The sequence below is a fragment of the Hydractinia symbiolongicarpus genome, chromosome 11 (genome assembly GCF_029227915.1).
Source record: "Hydractinia symbiolongicarpus strain clone_291-10 chromosome 11, HSymV2.1, whole genome shotgun sequence".
NCBI classification, from domain to species: domain Eukaryota; kingdom Metazoa; phylum Cnidaria; class Hydrozoa; order Anthoathecata; family Hydractiniidae; genus Hydractinia; species Hydractinia symbiolongicarpus.
The window spans coordinates 23,737,551-23,752,949 of NC_079885.1; the positions used below are offsets into that span (position 1 = coordinate 23,737,551).

At 33.3% G+C, this 15,399-nt stretch overlaps 2 protein-coding genes across 2 annotated transcripts; one reads left to right on the forward strand and one right to left on the reverse strand.

The window, feature by feature from the left end:
• Positions 1 to 1,047: 1,047 nt before the first annotated feature.
• Positions 1,048 to 6,722, reverse strand: LOC130614227 (uncharacterized). The gene is made up of 8 exons (XM_057435650.1): positions 6,340 to 6,722; positions 4,794 to 5,209; positions 3,616 to 3,787; positions 3,326 to 3,376; positions 2,961 to 3,180; positions 2,471 to 2,685; positions 2,322 to 2,390; positions 1,048 to 1,840 (listed from the first exon to the last, which is right to left on the reverse strand). The coding sequence occupies exons 1-8, from the start codon at positions 6,446 to 6,448 to the stop codon at positions 1,797 to 1,799; spliced, it is 1,296 nt and encodes a 431-aa protein (XP_057291633.1). The 5' UTR covers positions 6,449 to 6,722; the 3' UTR covers positions 1,048 to 1,796.
• A 7,261-nt stretch (positions 6,723 to 13,983) lies between these two features.
• On the forward strand, positions 13,984 to 14,945 carry LOC130614253 (microfibril-associated glycoprotein 4-like). The gene has a single exon (XM_057435671.1). The coding sequence runs from the start codon at positions 14,016 to 14,018 to the stop codon at positions 14,916 to 14,918; it is 903 nt and encodes a 300-aa protein (XP_057291654.1). The 5' UTR covers positions 13,984 to 14,015; the 3' UTR covers positions 14,919 to 14,945.
• The last annotated feature ends 454 nt before the right edge of the window (positions 14,946 to 15,399 follow it).

Genomic DNA, 15,399 nt, shown 5'->3' on the forward strand with positions numbered 1-15,399 from the left:
ATGGCTGCTTTAAGATAAGCATATTTCAAGCGTGACTCCCTGAAATCTAGGCGCATGTGAGGAGCAAAACATGTATTGATGCTAACTAAAATAAAAATATTTTTCTGAACATAATATTTTTCCATGCAACTGAGCATACAGGCGAAAAGTACCAGAAACATCATTTCTCCTTTTATAATAAAATTAATCTAGTGTCTTAAATCGTTCTTATTAACACGCTCAAGTTACATCCAAGGTCAAAAACAACAAACAAACAATTAAATAAATAAACATATAGAATTATAGAATTAACTCAGTGGACATTAAGGCGTCAAATGTTCAGTACGTTTCAACAGGAAAATACTCGATGTTAAATGTGGAGCCAATAGTTAGTAAATGATATATTAATTTTCTGATATTTCCTTAGTAGCTAGAAAAGATGCTTGATTAAGATAAAGGGGACGTGTTTGTATTAAAAAAGATACTAAAAAATGTTTAGTATCAGATAAGAAAATACAGACTTATTTTGTTTACTTTGTTGTTCTTAACATTTTAAGGGGTTTTACATTTTAGAATCCTTTTTCAATAATATAACCGAACCTGACAAGAAATCAACAACAAAATATGGTGAGCAAAATGCAAATAAAAGATGTCATGTAGTAGATAAACCAATCATAATTTTCCCTTCAATTGCGATAAAATGAAAGTACTGATACATAATACGCGATTCATCAAAATTTTACGACTGCCAGTGAGAATTTGAATTATGACTTTTAATACTCCAGTGGCAAAATGTTCGAAAGATAGCGCTATCCTCCTGGGTATAAATTGGATAAAAAACTACGGCGTACTTATTCGTGGTTATTCCTTTACGCATGCCAAATATGTAGGATTTTTCGTTATCCGATCACTTGGAAAAAAATGATAATTTAAACTCCGTTCTCATTCTCTTTTTCGTTACGTCATTACGTAATATCAAGTATATTTAAAAATATGTGAGGAAAAGCTCATAGACACATTATCCCCAAGGGTTACGTTTTGCATAGGTAGGAATATAATACCAGCGAATTTTAATATATAGTATATTCAGAAAACACAGTAATGTATGGAAGGACACACGTAATAAAAACAACACAGCTACTCAGTCACAATAGTAATAAAAATTAGGGTGAAAAACAGAATATCAAAAATCGTTAGATTGCAGTAAGTTTGCTTAAAACACTCTATACAGTTAACTCCTGGTAACAGTGGTTTACTCAAACTTTTATTATCTCGAACTGTTTTCTTGGGTCCCTTAAGATTTTCTCAATGCTTCTTTAAAAAAATATTCTGTTGACTTGAGAGAAACGTATTCGTTAACTTGACCCATTTTTATTCCCCTTAAGGTTAATTTCTTCAATTAACTCAAACTTTTTACTCCAGTAATGGAAATTAAAGATCGATAAATGTCAGATTTTAGATTTCTTTAGTTTTTATTAACTCTTGACAAAATATAACTGGATACATTATCTCATTTCTGATAACACTTAAATTAACGGGGCTTTTTTGACTCGAAAACGTCGAACTATTTGTTTAATATCTTGGAGGTTCGAGTTACCAGGCGTTAAATTCATAACTAACGGTATTTTCAACTTACGCATTTACCCATATAATGATAGGGCTGCATGTTATTCAGGCAAGCACTATCGCGATGTTTCCTTCCTTACGTTCGTTTAAGATTAAACCATTCGTGATATATTACGTGACAACAACAAAAAATGAGTCAAAGAAAGTCATAAACATAAACAAATTATCGGTATAGAGACTATACAATTTCATCAGGTGCAGTAACTTAGCGTTCCATATTTTTGGGCGCATTCTTCTAAATAAAAATAGACAGAGAAATATGATTAACATCTATCCCTTTGATCCTATCGGTCATTACAATCACAAGTTATATTAGAATAATCACAATTTTTTTTCTTGTAAAATACCGCTGTATTATTTATCCCATAAAGTCATGTGTAACGATCAATACTTATGGCCATAATTTTAGCTGTATTGATATCCGTGTCCATAACTGGACGTCCATGTTTAAGAGCGGCAAATAATTTACATCCATTTACATTTTTTTTAATGTTGGAATGAACAAACAAAATAAACTTTCTTGAACGATCAAAAACTTCTTAAAATAGATTTTAAAATATTAGACATCAAAACAAAGCGATAGACATTAACTCGCGTGCACTAAAACGGGTTTTAATATTTTAGTAGTAAGTTCTATCGCTGACAATGGATACAAGACTTAAGTGATGCATTACAGAAGACTTTAGTAGACATAGTCTGCAATGAAAAAAAGTTACCTTTCGTCATTTTTTGTTTGGACAGTTTTGGATAAATTAACTCCGATATATCTGGAATCCTCGGTGGTACTACGAAATAGCATGAAAAGTAATTAGAAAAAAGGGAAAAGGAAGATAAAACAAACAAAAGAAAATATCATGTGACTTACATCCGGCAACAGGTGGCGGTACATTATCAGCAAATTGACCCTCGTAATTTCCTTTTGGGGCATATGTAGCAACGGTGAATGTTGTTTTTGTATCGTTCCTGTAAGCTATACCAAATCCAAATTTAACAGTTGACTTCCATACCATTTGGGTAAATGTTCCAGCCAAGTAATTGTACATGGGATTGTTGAAATTGTAATATTTAATAGTTTTATACCTAAATTAGAATAAAAATTGATTAATTATCTTTCCAGAAATGTCAGCATTTTTAATATCTTATGAAACATCGGCGATTGTTTTGGATGTTATATCTCTGCAATGTTGTTTCGGGTTGGTCAAAATACGTAGGACGAGATGAAATCTCTTGCATTGCATGAAAACATAATTCGATGCAAGGAAAAGTAGAATTATCAGTGCTTCAATACAAATTTAAGTTCACAATGTGTGCAATCAATCAAAACTTATATTTTGTAATCACGAAATACCTCTTACCATAAGAGGGATGTTTCATAGGAGTGCATATACGAATCACCACCATAATGCAAACCTAAACTTTCACTATAGGTCGTCATGGACGAATGACTTAATCCATTGTTTAGCATGGCCAAATGATACGCCCAGTCATGAGCAATTTTGGCGAGCTCCGTATCCCATTCTAGTGGTGGTACACCATGCATATCTCGAAGTTTATTGTGCGCATATAAGCTTCCGTCTAAGTGAAGATAGAGGTCGTCTGTAATATACGCAGTGTAGAGTCAGTAGCGGAATCTTAAAACGCTGAATTTACTGTCAGAACATGACTCGATCATTTTAAAATAATTTTTCAGGCATTTTCATCATAAAAATCAATTACGTACCTTTCTCCTCGATAGAAGTAACTGCAGATGATGATTTTACAAGTGTTTCACCTAATGTTATTAAAGAAAGGATTAAGTATCCCAACACACTGAAAAGTTCATACAAAAGATCATACAAGAAACAACTTATGCTTACGCAGAACAAATTCAAGAACAACAACCTTCTGTGTCTATTTATTGACAGGTTATCTCAGCTTATCTTATCCTACCATATCTTGTCCTATCTGATCTTATGTTAGGTTATCTCCTAGCTAAAGTCAACAAAAGCAACCGTAACACCCTATACTCACCATAGCAAATCGAATGTTCTATTGATTCCTGACCAAGTCCACTTTGGCTCAAGTTGTATGCATTTATCAAGCGGGCTTCTGCCATGTGAGTAATTTCTGAATTAGCTGGTGTCGGACCAACTTGAACGAAGTAGACATCAATGTGGTTGGATGTCATGTAAACAAAATAGTCCTATGATAGAAAAAAGCATGATTTTTCGGTATCCTGTACAGCGCAACAGTATTGTGTCTGCTACAAAAGCAACCTTTTATTTTTTATAATAAGAATACATGAAAGCGCGATGCAGAGATATTCGCGGCGGGCTATAATCTGAGCACTGGACTATGTGGGAATGGCAAAACGGGGAGTTTTTCAAGGGCAAATGGCTAGTTGGTATTGATTAAGGAAAGACCTGATATAAAGCTAGCTAATTTATACTTGGTATTTCATAATAAAATTACACAAAACAATTATAAGAAAAAAATAACAACGATCTAAAAGAATTTCAATGCAATTGATTACGTAGTCTTTCAGAAATCTGATTCGAAGGTTAAGTCTTTCTTAATGAACAATAGAAATAGAAAAATTCCGAGAGTATTCCGAAGAATTCTAATGTAATTTCGCGCTTAATAATGAAGAGATCTGTTATTCGTCACATGTGGGCCGACCGATTACTTTGGCCGACAAATTATTTAGCGCATCCAAGATTTTTCCAAAAGTCGATTTGATCAAAATGTTGCAAAGAAAATTGAACTTTAAGGAAATAAGTTTTAAGGAAAACACTTTTGTGAAGATTAAACTTTCTTGTAAAATGAAAATAGATTCTGCAAATTTTGAATTGACTCGCACTTGTTGATGACATAATATACCTGACTGTAACGCTTTATAGCGTTTTTTAAGAATAATAACAAAAATTTGACAACGGCTAAAAATTTTCAGTCTCAAGGTATCAAAATTTGGCCCGACAAAAACTTTGGTTGACAGAATTTGGGCCGATAAGATACATGACTTACAACTTAAATTGCCGTCGCTCATTAAAGAAAAATTATATTGTTTATTCAACTTGGCCAACTTAGGGCAGCCAAATGTTTTGCAGCAAATGTTTTGAATGTTGTTTAAATGCTTTAAAAGCCATATCTTTTTTTTTCTCCATTATCAGTCTGGAAATAGAGAAACAAAATGTGAATAAAAAACTGACCTTTATTGCTCCATTTTGAATTGCAATATCTGTGTACACCACTAATGCTTTCCTGCAATTTGGCCTCATTGGATTTGATGAAAACATCACTTTCAGCACCATTTCCAGACCCAATTCCATATTCGTTATCCCGTTTTGAGGTCTTGGTCGTAACCTTTCCAGGATTTGAAAGACTTCTTCGTTGGTATTATTTGAATCTAAATGTTTATAAACATTGGCAATCGCACTGATGTCAATGATACCAACACGTGTTGAATTGTCGTTTACGTTGAAGTTTGCCTGAAGTATTTGTGCAGCATCGATAATCTCGTCCCATTTCACATGAACGCTACCGGAAGAGTCAATTAACAAAACAATGTCGATCTCCTTGGTGCATATGCTAGTTTCTTCTTGTTTTGCCCCATTAACTGGTTGTTCTAAAAGGTAAAATAAATGGAGATCACCATATTAAGTGCGTCTGAAGGAAATGTATTGTAATCTCGATTTGGTCGATTATCTGTTTTTTAAAAATAGTTTAAAACTGTTATGCGAAAAAAGATCAATTTCGAATAAACCAATTAAAATAATACCAAAGGGCAAATAACTCTAACTGAATTATTATTTGCAAATTGACAATCTAAAAATGTTCTTGAAGATAATTTTTACGAAAAAGGCTTAGCGTAACTCAAATGATTTTTTTTCCGATTAAAGAGTTATATTTTATTTTGTATTTGCTTGACGTACGTGGTACATCCTGATAAATGTTAAACTCTAGGGTGTCAAAAAAATAAGAATTTGCATGATTTTTTGAATTTAGCGAAAATTTCTCTCGCATTATTTTCTTCGAATCAAAATTACTCACCAATGTGACAAAGCAATAAATCTAGTGGCTTAATAGCTGAAAAGTCTTAAAAAGCTAGAATCTATTCTTAAATTTACTATAAAATCAAAGTATCTCCACAATTTGCTAAAAATATTAAAATATTGAGAACATACTAAGCTTGTGTATCGTCAGCAAAATGATGTAAGTCTGAAATTACTAAGAAGCAAACGATGAAAAAACACCTGTACAAGGGTGTCTCGCAGACCCTGATAATCCTGACAACTATAAACAACCCCGAATTTGATCAAGGCGAACCCTGTAATTTAGATTAAATTTTTAAGAAAAACCTGAAGCGGCTGAAAGATTCGTAATGACCAGTTTGCTAAACCATAAGAACATCCTATTTGTATTTGCACTTTTAAGGTGTAAAAATCTGCATTTAAGATCCTCCAAAAATCACACAAAACCCCTAAAATGTCACGATGAAACCCTAAATTTGATACAATAAATTCGTTAGAAAGCCTATGTGCATGGATACTATAGTGGTTTATCCTAGATATTTCAAAGAGCACAAATACCACATTAAAGCCTTAAATAGTGTGAAAAAATTTAGAAGTTCTTATAAAAAACAGTGCATGTTATTTTCCACGTATAACAAACTATGGTCCGGGTAGATGTTGTTACATGCGAGTTCTTTCTTTTTTCAGGAAGATTAAACACAAGGTAAACTAAATAGCAAAATACCTCGAGATAAAATTTCCCATGAGAAACTTTGAGTAAGAAAAATTATGCTCAAAAACAAAAATACAGTGAAGATCTGCCGCTTCCACATGCTTCTTTTTCGACTGCGCATTTTCGGCACGAATCTGTTTTTGTAGTCAAAATAATTTTCACGTCTCGCTTGAGCAATTTTATGTTATGAATAGCTTTCTTTCGAGAATCTTTCTGCTTACACCTATTTTTATTAGAACAATGTGGCGTAGGTGTGGCTGAAAAATAAGTACAAAATAGAAACAATGATTTTTAGGCTGAAATTTGACTGATTTTTTCTTCTTAGCCAGGAAACCCACAATACCTTACAAAAATATTGAGACAATGGCTCTTTTTCGAATTGTCCGTGTTACTTTTTCAGGTGCGTAGGTCAGGTGCGTAGCGTTTAAAATGTGCTAGTAACACTTCCTAACATGCCGGTTTTACGAATTATCGGATAATTTGTAAAACCAGCATGTTATCCAAAGTCATGGCTTACAAAGGTTCTGAAATTTTAGAAAAATGGCCATGCTCACGTTAGCAACAATTAAAACGTTTTAAGAGTTTAAATCTAACAAAATAAAGTCCGCTGCAAACATTGACAAGTGAACTTTGATAAATTCAAATTGCATGGATCTAATATAGCTATTCTAATATAATGCTTGTTCCAATATATATTGTCAGAGATAGCTGTATAATTTTTCTTACCACCAGGAAATCGGAACACTTAAGGTGGGAAATATTATGCTAGGTCGCAAACGAACTTTCTACGCTCAGAATACTAACTGCCTTTTTGATTGGTTACTTCTATTTGTGTTTTTCTCAGGTGATCATTATCAGAAATTCCTTTATACTTTAATGTTTTGAGCAAAATTTGTCTCACTCATCCGAACATGATTAATTGCTCTAGGCTAAGAGTTTCAAAGTCACATTTGAGCCTTTTTATGCTTTTATTTGCACAGATTTCAACTTTTTTTCTTATTCCAAAGTTCATGTTCCACCGATTAAGCCTTTTCGAAATTTCTTTATTTTAATTTTCCTTCAATGTGGTACCAAAAATTTGTGCCAAGTTTTGTGTCAATAATATCATGTGTCTTTGTTACTTCCTCTAATATTCCCGTCTCTCTAGCAAACCAGCCTTATTATCATGGGTTAAGATAATGCAGTCTATCCAATAATCCTGAATGCGGGATTGCTGTCATTTCTTTTGAGCCTTCACCGTATCTAAGCTCTCCAATATTATCTCTTACAGCAGCATGCATACCTATTAGAATTTCATTAAAATTTGCGTAATTTATTGCACGGAATAGAACTTTGCTTTTTGAGCATCGCATCTCTGTGACTTTTTTAAAAACTTGATTTTTCTCAATCAAAAATAATATTAGTGTAATTTCCCTGTATTGTGAAAATACTGCTGCGTCTCTAGTAAATTCACCTTTACTTCTAACGTTGAGACGCTAATCGCGCTGTGGTAATAATAGAATAAAAAGGTATATAATGCTCATCTTTTTTCCTGTATAAAACTTTAGGAAAAAGGAGCGACTGATGAAGTACATGACTGAAACAACATTTTTCCTTATTACTGAATAAGCAAATTTTTTATACGGCCCATTTCAAATATATGTGTCAATTTATAAGTGCTTCATTACTTCCGTTTAGCGGATAATTAATTCTGAACTCAAATGAGGTCTAAATAAAAATAATTATGATCATAAACGGAGGGGCAACCCAAGGTAGGTACAACATTAAAGCACGTAAAACACGTAAAATAACAAAAAGGAAACGATAAATTAGCTTCTAAATCTAGCTTGAAATTTATCCATTTATGATTTCTGCCAGTCGGGGTGGAATCTTGGCCTGAGGAAAAAAAAAATGGCCTGAGGAGATAATCATCCAAAGGCTGATTACACAAGAGTTGATTGGAAATTCCTCGCAACGTCTGAAAGCAAAGGGGATAAATGGATGCAATAATTAATAAAGATTAACATTTTATCTAGCTCTTTGATGTAAACAAAGTATATCATCAAACTGTATAATTTTAGTACACAATATATTTCCAAATGAATCATTAAAATTTGCCGTGTAAATTTACAGTGCAACAAATTGTTTTATTATCCAATGAACTATACTTTACCGTTTTCTATCAACTGACTGGAATATATAATTTCTGATTCTAAATGCATCATACATGAGCAAAAACCCTCAGATAACTACGTGCTTTTGCATTGAATCTGAACTTGTAGCTATGTCATTAATATATTGAAAATATAAACCGATAAACTGCTTTTGCAATTCTTTGCTTGTTGACGACATCAGCCTGTGTGTACTTTTGAACACCATATTATGCCCTTTGAACTTGGGACAGATTAATTGATTGTATGTATGTTTATACAAGTCACATGACACAGTTAGAGAGAATAGCCTGTAATAAGAACTAGACCAAACAGTTTAATTAGGGTAATTAAAGGGTACAACATAACTGGACTTGTTAGAATAGAATGACCTGTTAATATGGCTCACCTTGTATTAGGCTGCCCTTAGGCTGCCATAAGATATATGTTATGTTCGCATCCTGAAGCACAGCAAAAAAAAGTTGGTTGGTCAGTCAGTTAGATTTTTGACGGAGATTTTATAGGAAAGATGTCGGCCATATTATCCTGGCACAGGGCTGTATAAACTTTATATCTTAAATGTGATTCGACAGATGTAAAGAATATCACTGCATCTAAAACGAAGGAAAAGTTTGTGAGAAAATTGCATTTGGATTGGAATTTCTTTCTGGGGTTTTTCTGACATGTGGACTCGGGTTTTTATTAATCTCAAGCAAGTCGATCGGAGGATGCGAACATACATATTTTTGATGGCAGCCTCAAGGACATCAATTATTCCATCATAAATGTTTGCAAATCGAAGGTTTAAGAAAGGGATTTTGCGTAAATGCTCAATTAAGCGCCTCCTCTTTAATAAAGGTCATAATTTCGGATTTTTTCCCCATGTATATATATGTTCAAACCGTCCCCTTTTGTATAGAAGACTCCTGTTTTTAGGCGAACTCTCCTGTATTCCTGTTAAGAAATATATTTCTCCACTCAAGCAACATTTGACAACAACAAAATAATTATAAAATCCAATTTAGAAAGAGATTTCAGATGACGAGAGATTAATTGCTAAAAAAATGTAACTATGTTTGGTGATGTTTTAACGTTCTCTCTTTTGGAAACGTATTATCCATGCATTAAAAAACTTAAAAAAAAACTAAACCTACCATATGGAACTTCGGGGTTGGAAGGTATGCCTAACTTATGTGCTGTAAATGTTTGTGATTTTGATCTTTTCCCTAAATTTTGCAGCGTAAAATATTGTGACTACTCTCTTTTTTGTGCAGAAAATATTTAATGTCTGCACCACAAGTTGTAACTACAGCTTTACAACTTAATATCTTTTCATCTAGTGGATTGAAGCATAGTTTTTATATATTATTTTTGAGCTAGCTAGTAGATAAGATAACTGTAGAAACGCTACTATCTACTCTAAAGTCAAGATTTTTTGTTTCAACAGTCGAGAATCTAAAATGTTTTTGATATAATACTGCATTGCTCAGCTTTTTTACTATGAAAAACATACTATTTAATGTTATTATTATTATTTATTACCATTATCCAGTGAGTTACAACACGTCTTTTTTTATGAGAAACATAAGGCTCATATTGCCTAAATTTTAAGAAACAATTAAGAAACATTGGCAGGCAGAGGTTAGCAAAAAAAGAAAATTTTGTGGAAAGTAATGATGTTCAACATTAAACACAAAAAATCATGTATCTATATTATAATACTCGCTGTCTGTCTGTAAGCCACTTTTAAAAAACCGGGGGTATAATTGCAGCTATATTACCTTAATAACCCCCTATAATCACAGTAATAACCCCCGTCCCGCATTTTGAAATTCCCTAAAAGGACGTGAAGTTATATCCAAAATGCAGTTATGTGCTTCTGAATTAGTGGTCTTTGGGGGCATGCCAAGTAGCTTAAATATTCTACCACCCATCGCATTTTGGATACAGTGTTTTTCACTGAACAATGAACTCAGCCATAACCTTTTTGTCTCTTTAGCCTACTTCTACTTTTTTTGTTTTTAAACTTAATAGAACCTAAAGCCACGTGACCACTAGCAACTTTTTTCATTAATACGCAACAAACTTGCTAAATAATGAAAATGATACAAGCAGCCCCACCCCTTTAACTTCAGGAAAATTTGCAACAAATTTGATTTCTGCAACATAAAAAAAGTTTAAAACTATCTTTAACTGTTTCTATCTCGATAGAAACAGTTGAAAAAATTTTTAAACTTTTTGTTCTCTTTTTTGTGCAAAGATTTTCTAGTGGATCCACGTGAAAAACATGTTTTGCAGCGCATTTCCTGATTTTATTCGTGTATTTGGCATGTTTATCAAAGCACTATGACGGGCAAACAGAAATTAACAGATGAAGAAAAGATTAAATTACTGATGTTTCACAAAGAAAGGTTTGATACTCTCTTTCTCAATATATTATCTTCTTTTAATAGATAAGGATATAAACATTCCACTAGAAAGTCGAAGTGAATTCTATTCATTCTGATGTAATCCTTCAGGGAGTCTGTTTCAATTAATCCTTGGAATAGAATGCTGTAAACTCCAATTTGTGCCCTATTTCGGAGTCAGGTTTGTACCCAGTTGCTCCGTTTTGCCCGTTTTCTCCTTGCAACTTCCTCTTTTTCATCAAGGAAAAGCAAGGCAACACAGAGAGCTTGTTTTCTTCTTAAGGCCACTATTTCAATGAAAAATATGATTACATATGGCCATTGATATATTTTGTTGCAATCCAAATGCAACATTTTTGTGTGACGTTTTGACAAAAAAAGTTGCTAGTGGCCCCGTAGCTTAATACTTTCTGGTTAAATCTTAGATATTTTTCATTTTATAACTGATGGATTTTTTTTTCAGTTTTTTGTTAACCGCTTGTGAGCTATTGGTAGAAAGTATATTACTTTTATATTTTATCAGTGTTTAATCATCAACTTCCATCAAGGAAGTTAGATGAAGTTAAATTATTCAAATAAGTAAAGTGAATTCCCACTGACACTAAACTGAGATATTTCTTTATATGTTTTCCGAAATTAAGATATACTATAATTGGTCAAGTTCAAATTATGTCTTGCCACGATTCTAATTATCAGGAATTATCTGGTTTATTTTGAAACCCTATGATGATCGAAGACAGTAAACATGGATTTTAGAAGAAGATCAAGCTGTATAAACATTTGTGTTTATTTTGTATCTTTCGTGCTAAAGCTGTGCAAAAATCTTTTATTTTATCACCTCCTTTCAAAAGTACAGCAGTAGACATCCGATTACACGCGCTAAGTGCAGTTTTTAAACTTTAGAAGTATGCACTTATTCGGACAGGGCGCTTATCAACCTAATTTCGCATTGGGTGCATAAAGGGCCCGCAGCAAATTTAAATTTTAATAGCTTTCTGAAATACGTTACATCACAGTTATAGGACTGGTACAATTTCCAAAAAAATTCTATTGATGACGTCAGTGCGTTTTAGGCATCGTTCAAAACCACCGCAGTGAACTATCCACAATGAAAAATGCGATAAATACTGAGCTAATGGTCAAATGAGCATGAAAATTTATCCAATTTAAGATTTTGGCTTGTTTCTAGACCTGATGAATCCGTTTCCCCGATTTTCACAATGCTAATCCGATATAGGGATTATACTGATATTGTCATCACTAAAAGAAATCAAAATGGAAATGCCAAAATATTGCCTGAAATGTTTTAAAATGCAATATAAATTTGTATTGAGCCAATTTTAGAACTGCTGATGGCAATACTGACGATAGCATGACGATACTGACGATAGCATGACGATACTGACGATAGCATGACGATACTGACGATAGCATGACGATACTGACGATAGCATGATAGCAATTTTTTATACATAAGTATAATTCTGTCGTAATTAAAAAACAGCGTGGATTTTATGTCTTCTCCCTCATACCTATAAGCACCAAAAAAACCTATGCCAAAAAGAGCCAAACAGTATTCAAACAGTTACTTGTATTTTTCTGATTTTGCTTTACGTTTTCTATAGAAGTATCTTAGATCGGTTACATACTTCTAACAGTATTTAATGAATGTTGAGTAAAAAAAAAAAACGGTTGGTTTATCTAAACAAAAAATAAAAGCAAAAAAACAAACACCACTATTCGCCATAGACCTGTACGCTTAATAAACTTCTACTGGCAAACTTATTCTACCAGGTGTTTTGTTTAAAAATATTTGAAGAATTTCCTCGTCAAGTACTTACACAATCCTGGATATTGCAAAAATGGGCAGAATTTCGACGATCGCAAAAAAGAACGGCGTTTCTATCTAAATAACACCAACTGTCCACTTGCTAAAGTTTTATATTTCAAATTCCAACTTTATATAAATTTAATTTTAAGGAGTTAACAATTTTTCTTCACAAAAATGGTTAAGGCACGTGTTTTTAAAATTTACGCTTGCGTAGGAATGTTTGATGTGCATTTATGACACTACAAGTAGTATTATATAGCCTTGAAATTTTGTCCTCTGTTCTCTTCTCACAAAAATCTCTTAAAGATCACTGCGCTGTTGATTTATTTTTGTAGTACATTAACCTTAAATTTGATTTTACTGTTCTTAATTTTTTTAAATACCGTAAGTAATTCAATAGAGCAAAATATAACTGCATTATAAAAACATTTTGCACTGATGGGCTCTACCTAGTTAAATTTTTTCTCTACCTTTTCATCTGACCGGAAAAAACTTTGATGTAACTTCTTAATTCCACACTTTCGAATTTTGGGAATTTTTTGTGGTGTTAAACATGGTGTCATCAACTGTTTTGCTGTTGTTGCTGTTGTTGTTGTTAAATTTTTGTTGTTGTTGCGTTGTTGGTGTTTGTTGTTGTTGTTGCTGTTGACGGGATATGATTAAATATTGATAACACAAATTTAAAAAAAGTCATTAACTACCTTTTAATTCAGTTTTCCGCAACAGTATCAGGGAAAAATAAGCACATATCTGTAAAAGAAAAATATGCAAGCCAATACGAAAGCCGCAACATTACAATAAAAAACATTAACAAAAAGATAAGGAAGTGTGACCAGGACAGTCGGTGATAAAAAACCGAACAAAATTAAACTAATGATGTCACTACGATGGAGACACGCCTTCACCACAAACTACCTCCCCATTAAACAGCTGTGCTAACCAAAAAAACAAAAATAGCATTGATACGTTACACAATATACAGTTTGATCAACTTTGCTCCCAGGTCGACTTGTCTTTACTTAACATTAAAAAAATTTGTACGGGTACGAGGTAATCTTGGGTAAAAAGACAACTTCCATTTGGTTAAGAAGTTAATTGAACATATATGTAGCGACTTGCCAAAAGTAACAATTCCCCTGAGTATTAAAGTCCACAATATCGTTTTCAGCTTCTTTTCCAAAACAATGCAAATAGAAGACAGCGACAACCTTCAGAACAGTCCACCTGTGCAAAAAGTATATTCAGCTGACCACTCATAGGAGACGTCTATATATTTAGCAGGGTTTTTTTTAAACTTTCAACAAACTACAGTGAGGAGAGATGGCGGTGCCTTTTCTTTTGATAGTTCTTCTCGTGCGAGTTGACATAATTTCAACTTCGACACTAGTGGATCTTGATATAAAAATTAAAGCTCTTCAATCTAAAGTTGATACACTGGAAACGCAAGTGGGCACGTCTTCCAGTTACTGTCGCATGTTACAAAAGGATATCTGCGGACCATGCACTTGCTTGGATGACTACACAATACCGCAAAAATATTACTGTGACTGCCGGAATCTAAAACCACAACGAGACTGTTTACAACATTACCAATCAGGAGTGAGAGTTGATGGTTTGTATATGGTGCACATGAACAATTTAAAGATGGTACAAGTCTACTGCGATCAAACAACAGACGGCGGTGGTTGGACAGTGTTTCAAAGAAGAATGGACGGCACAGTCAACTTTTATCGAAACTGGCGCGAATACAAAATCGGTTTTGGAAAACTTCAACATGAATTTTATCTTGGTAATGAAAATCTCTACATTTTAACACTACAGTCGTTGTATCCGAAAGGAAGTCAACTGCGCGTAGATATGGTAGACTGGGACGATAGAAGGATCTACGCGAAGTACAGTTCTTTTCAAGTTGATAATGAAAATACCAAATACACGATTCATCTCGGTTCGTATTCAGGAAACGCTGGCTACAGTCTAACATATCATGATGGACAAAAATTTTCAACCTATGACAAGGACTATGATGCAAGTAGTGATAACTGTGCCCAAAAATATCGAGGCGCGTGGTGGTTTAAGAGCTGTCATCTTTCCGATTTAAACGGCGAATACGTGCAGAAAGATGCACCCCACCCAGGAAGTGAGAGAGGTGTATATTGGTATCATTATAAATACAGTTCTACATACTCCTTAAAGTTTACAGAAATGAAAGTCAGAAGACTTTAGAGGAAATACATGAATACAAAATGTAAATTTTTTGTTAATCATTCGACTCTGTGACAACTCATGCAACGCTATTCACAGCTTCCAAAGACTAAAGGTGCATCGTGCATAAGGCCCTATAACTTGCCCGCGGCACACAAATTCATTACTACATTTGCTTGCGTGATAAAACTTAGCATGTTTGTAGATATGCTTGAGACGACCAGATTCCAGGTAAAATTTGATGAAATATGAATTTAAACTTCTTAAGCATTCCTGATGCTATGACAAAAATTCTTGGTACACATCTTGCCTAAATAGCAAAATAGTGATTTGATATTAACAAAACGTAACTTTAATGACGTCATTGAGATCGAAAGTGTCGTAATATTTGTAAGAAAGTTCTTATTTTAACAATAAAAGTTTAAAAAGCAGTTTTTCCGGAAAGACTGATATTCATGTCTTTAAACTTTGTACATGTTTAAATATTGCTTTTAAAGATGTT

Excerpts from the sequence above, each read along its gene's own strand:
- LOC130614227 (XM_057435650.1), bottom strand. The coding sequence starts at position 6,448 with ATGCGCAGTCGAAAAAGAAGCATGTGGAAGCGGCAGATCTTCACTGTA. Across the intron at positions 5,210-6,339 it reads ATGGGAAATTTTATCTCGAG|AACAACCAGTTAATGGGGCA; the intron begins GTATTTTGCTAT and ends TTTACCTTTTAG. Across the intron at positions 3,181-3,325 it reads TACTTCTATCGAGGAGAAAG|ACGGAAGCTTATATGCGCAC; the intron begins GTACGTAATTGA and ends ATCTTCACTTAG.
- LOC130614253 (XM_057435671.1), top strand. The coding sequence starts at position 14,016 with ATGGCGGTGCCTTTTCTTTTGATAGTTCTTCTCGTGCGAGTTGACATA.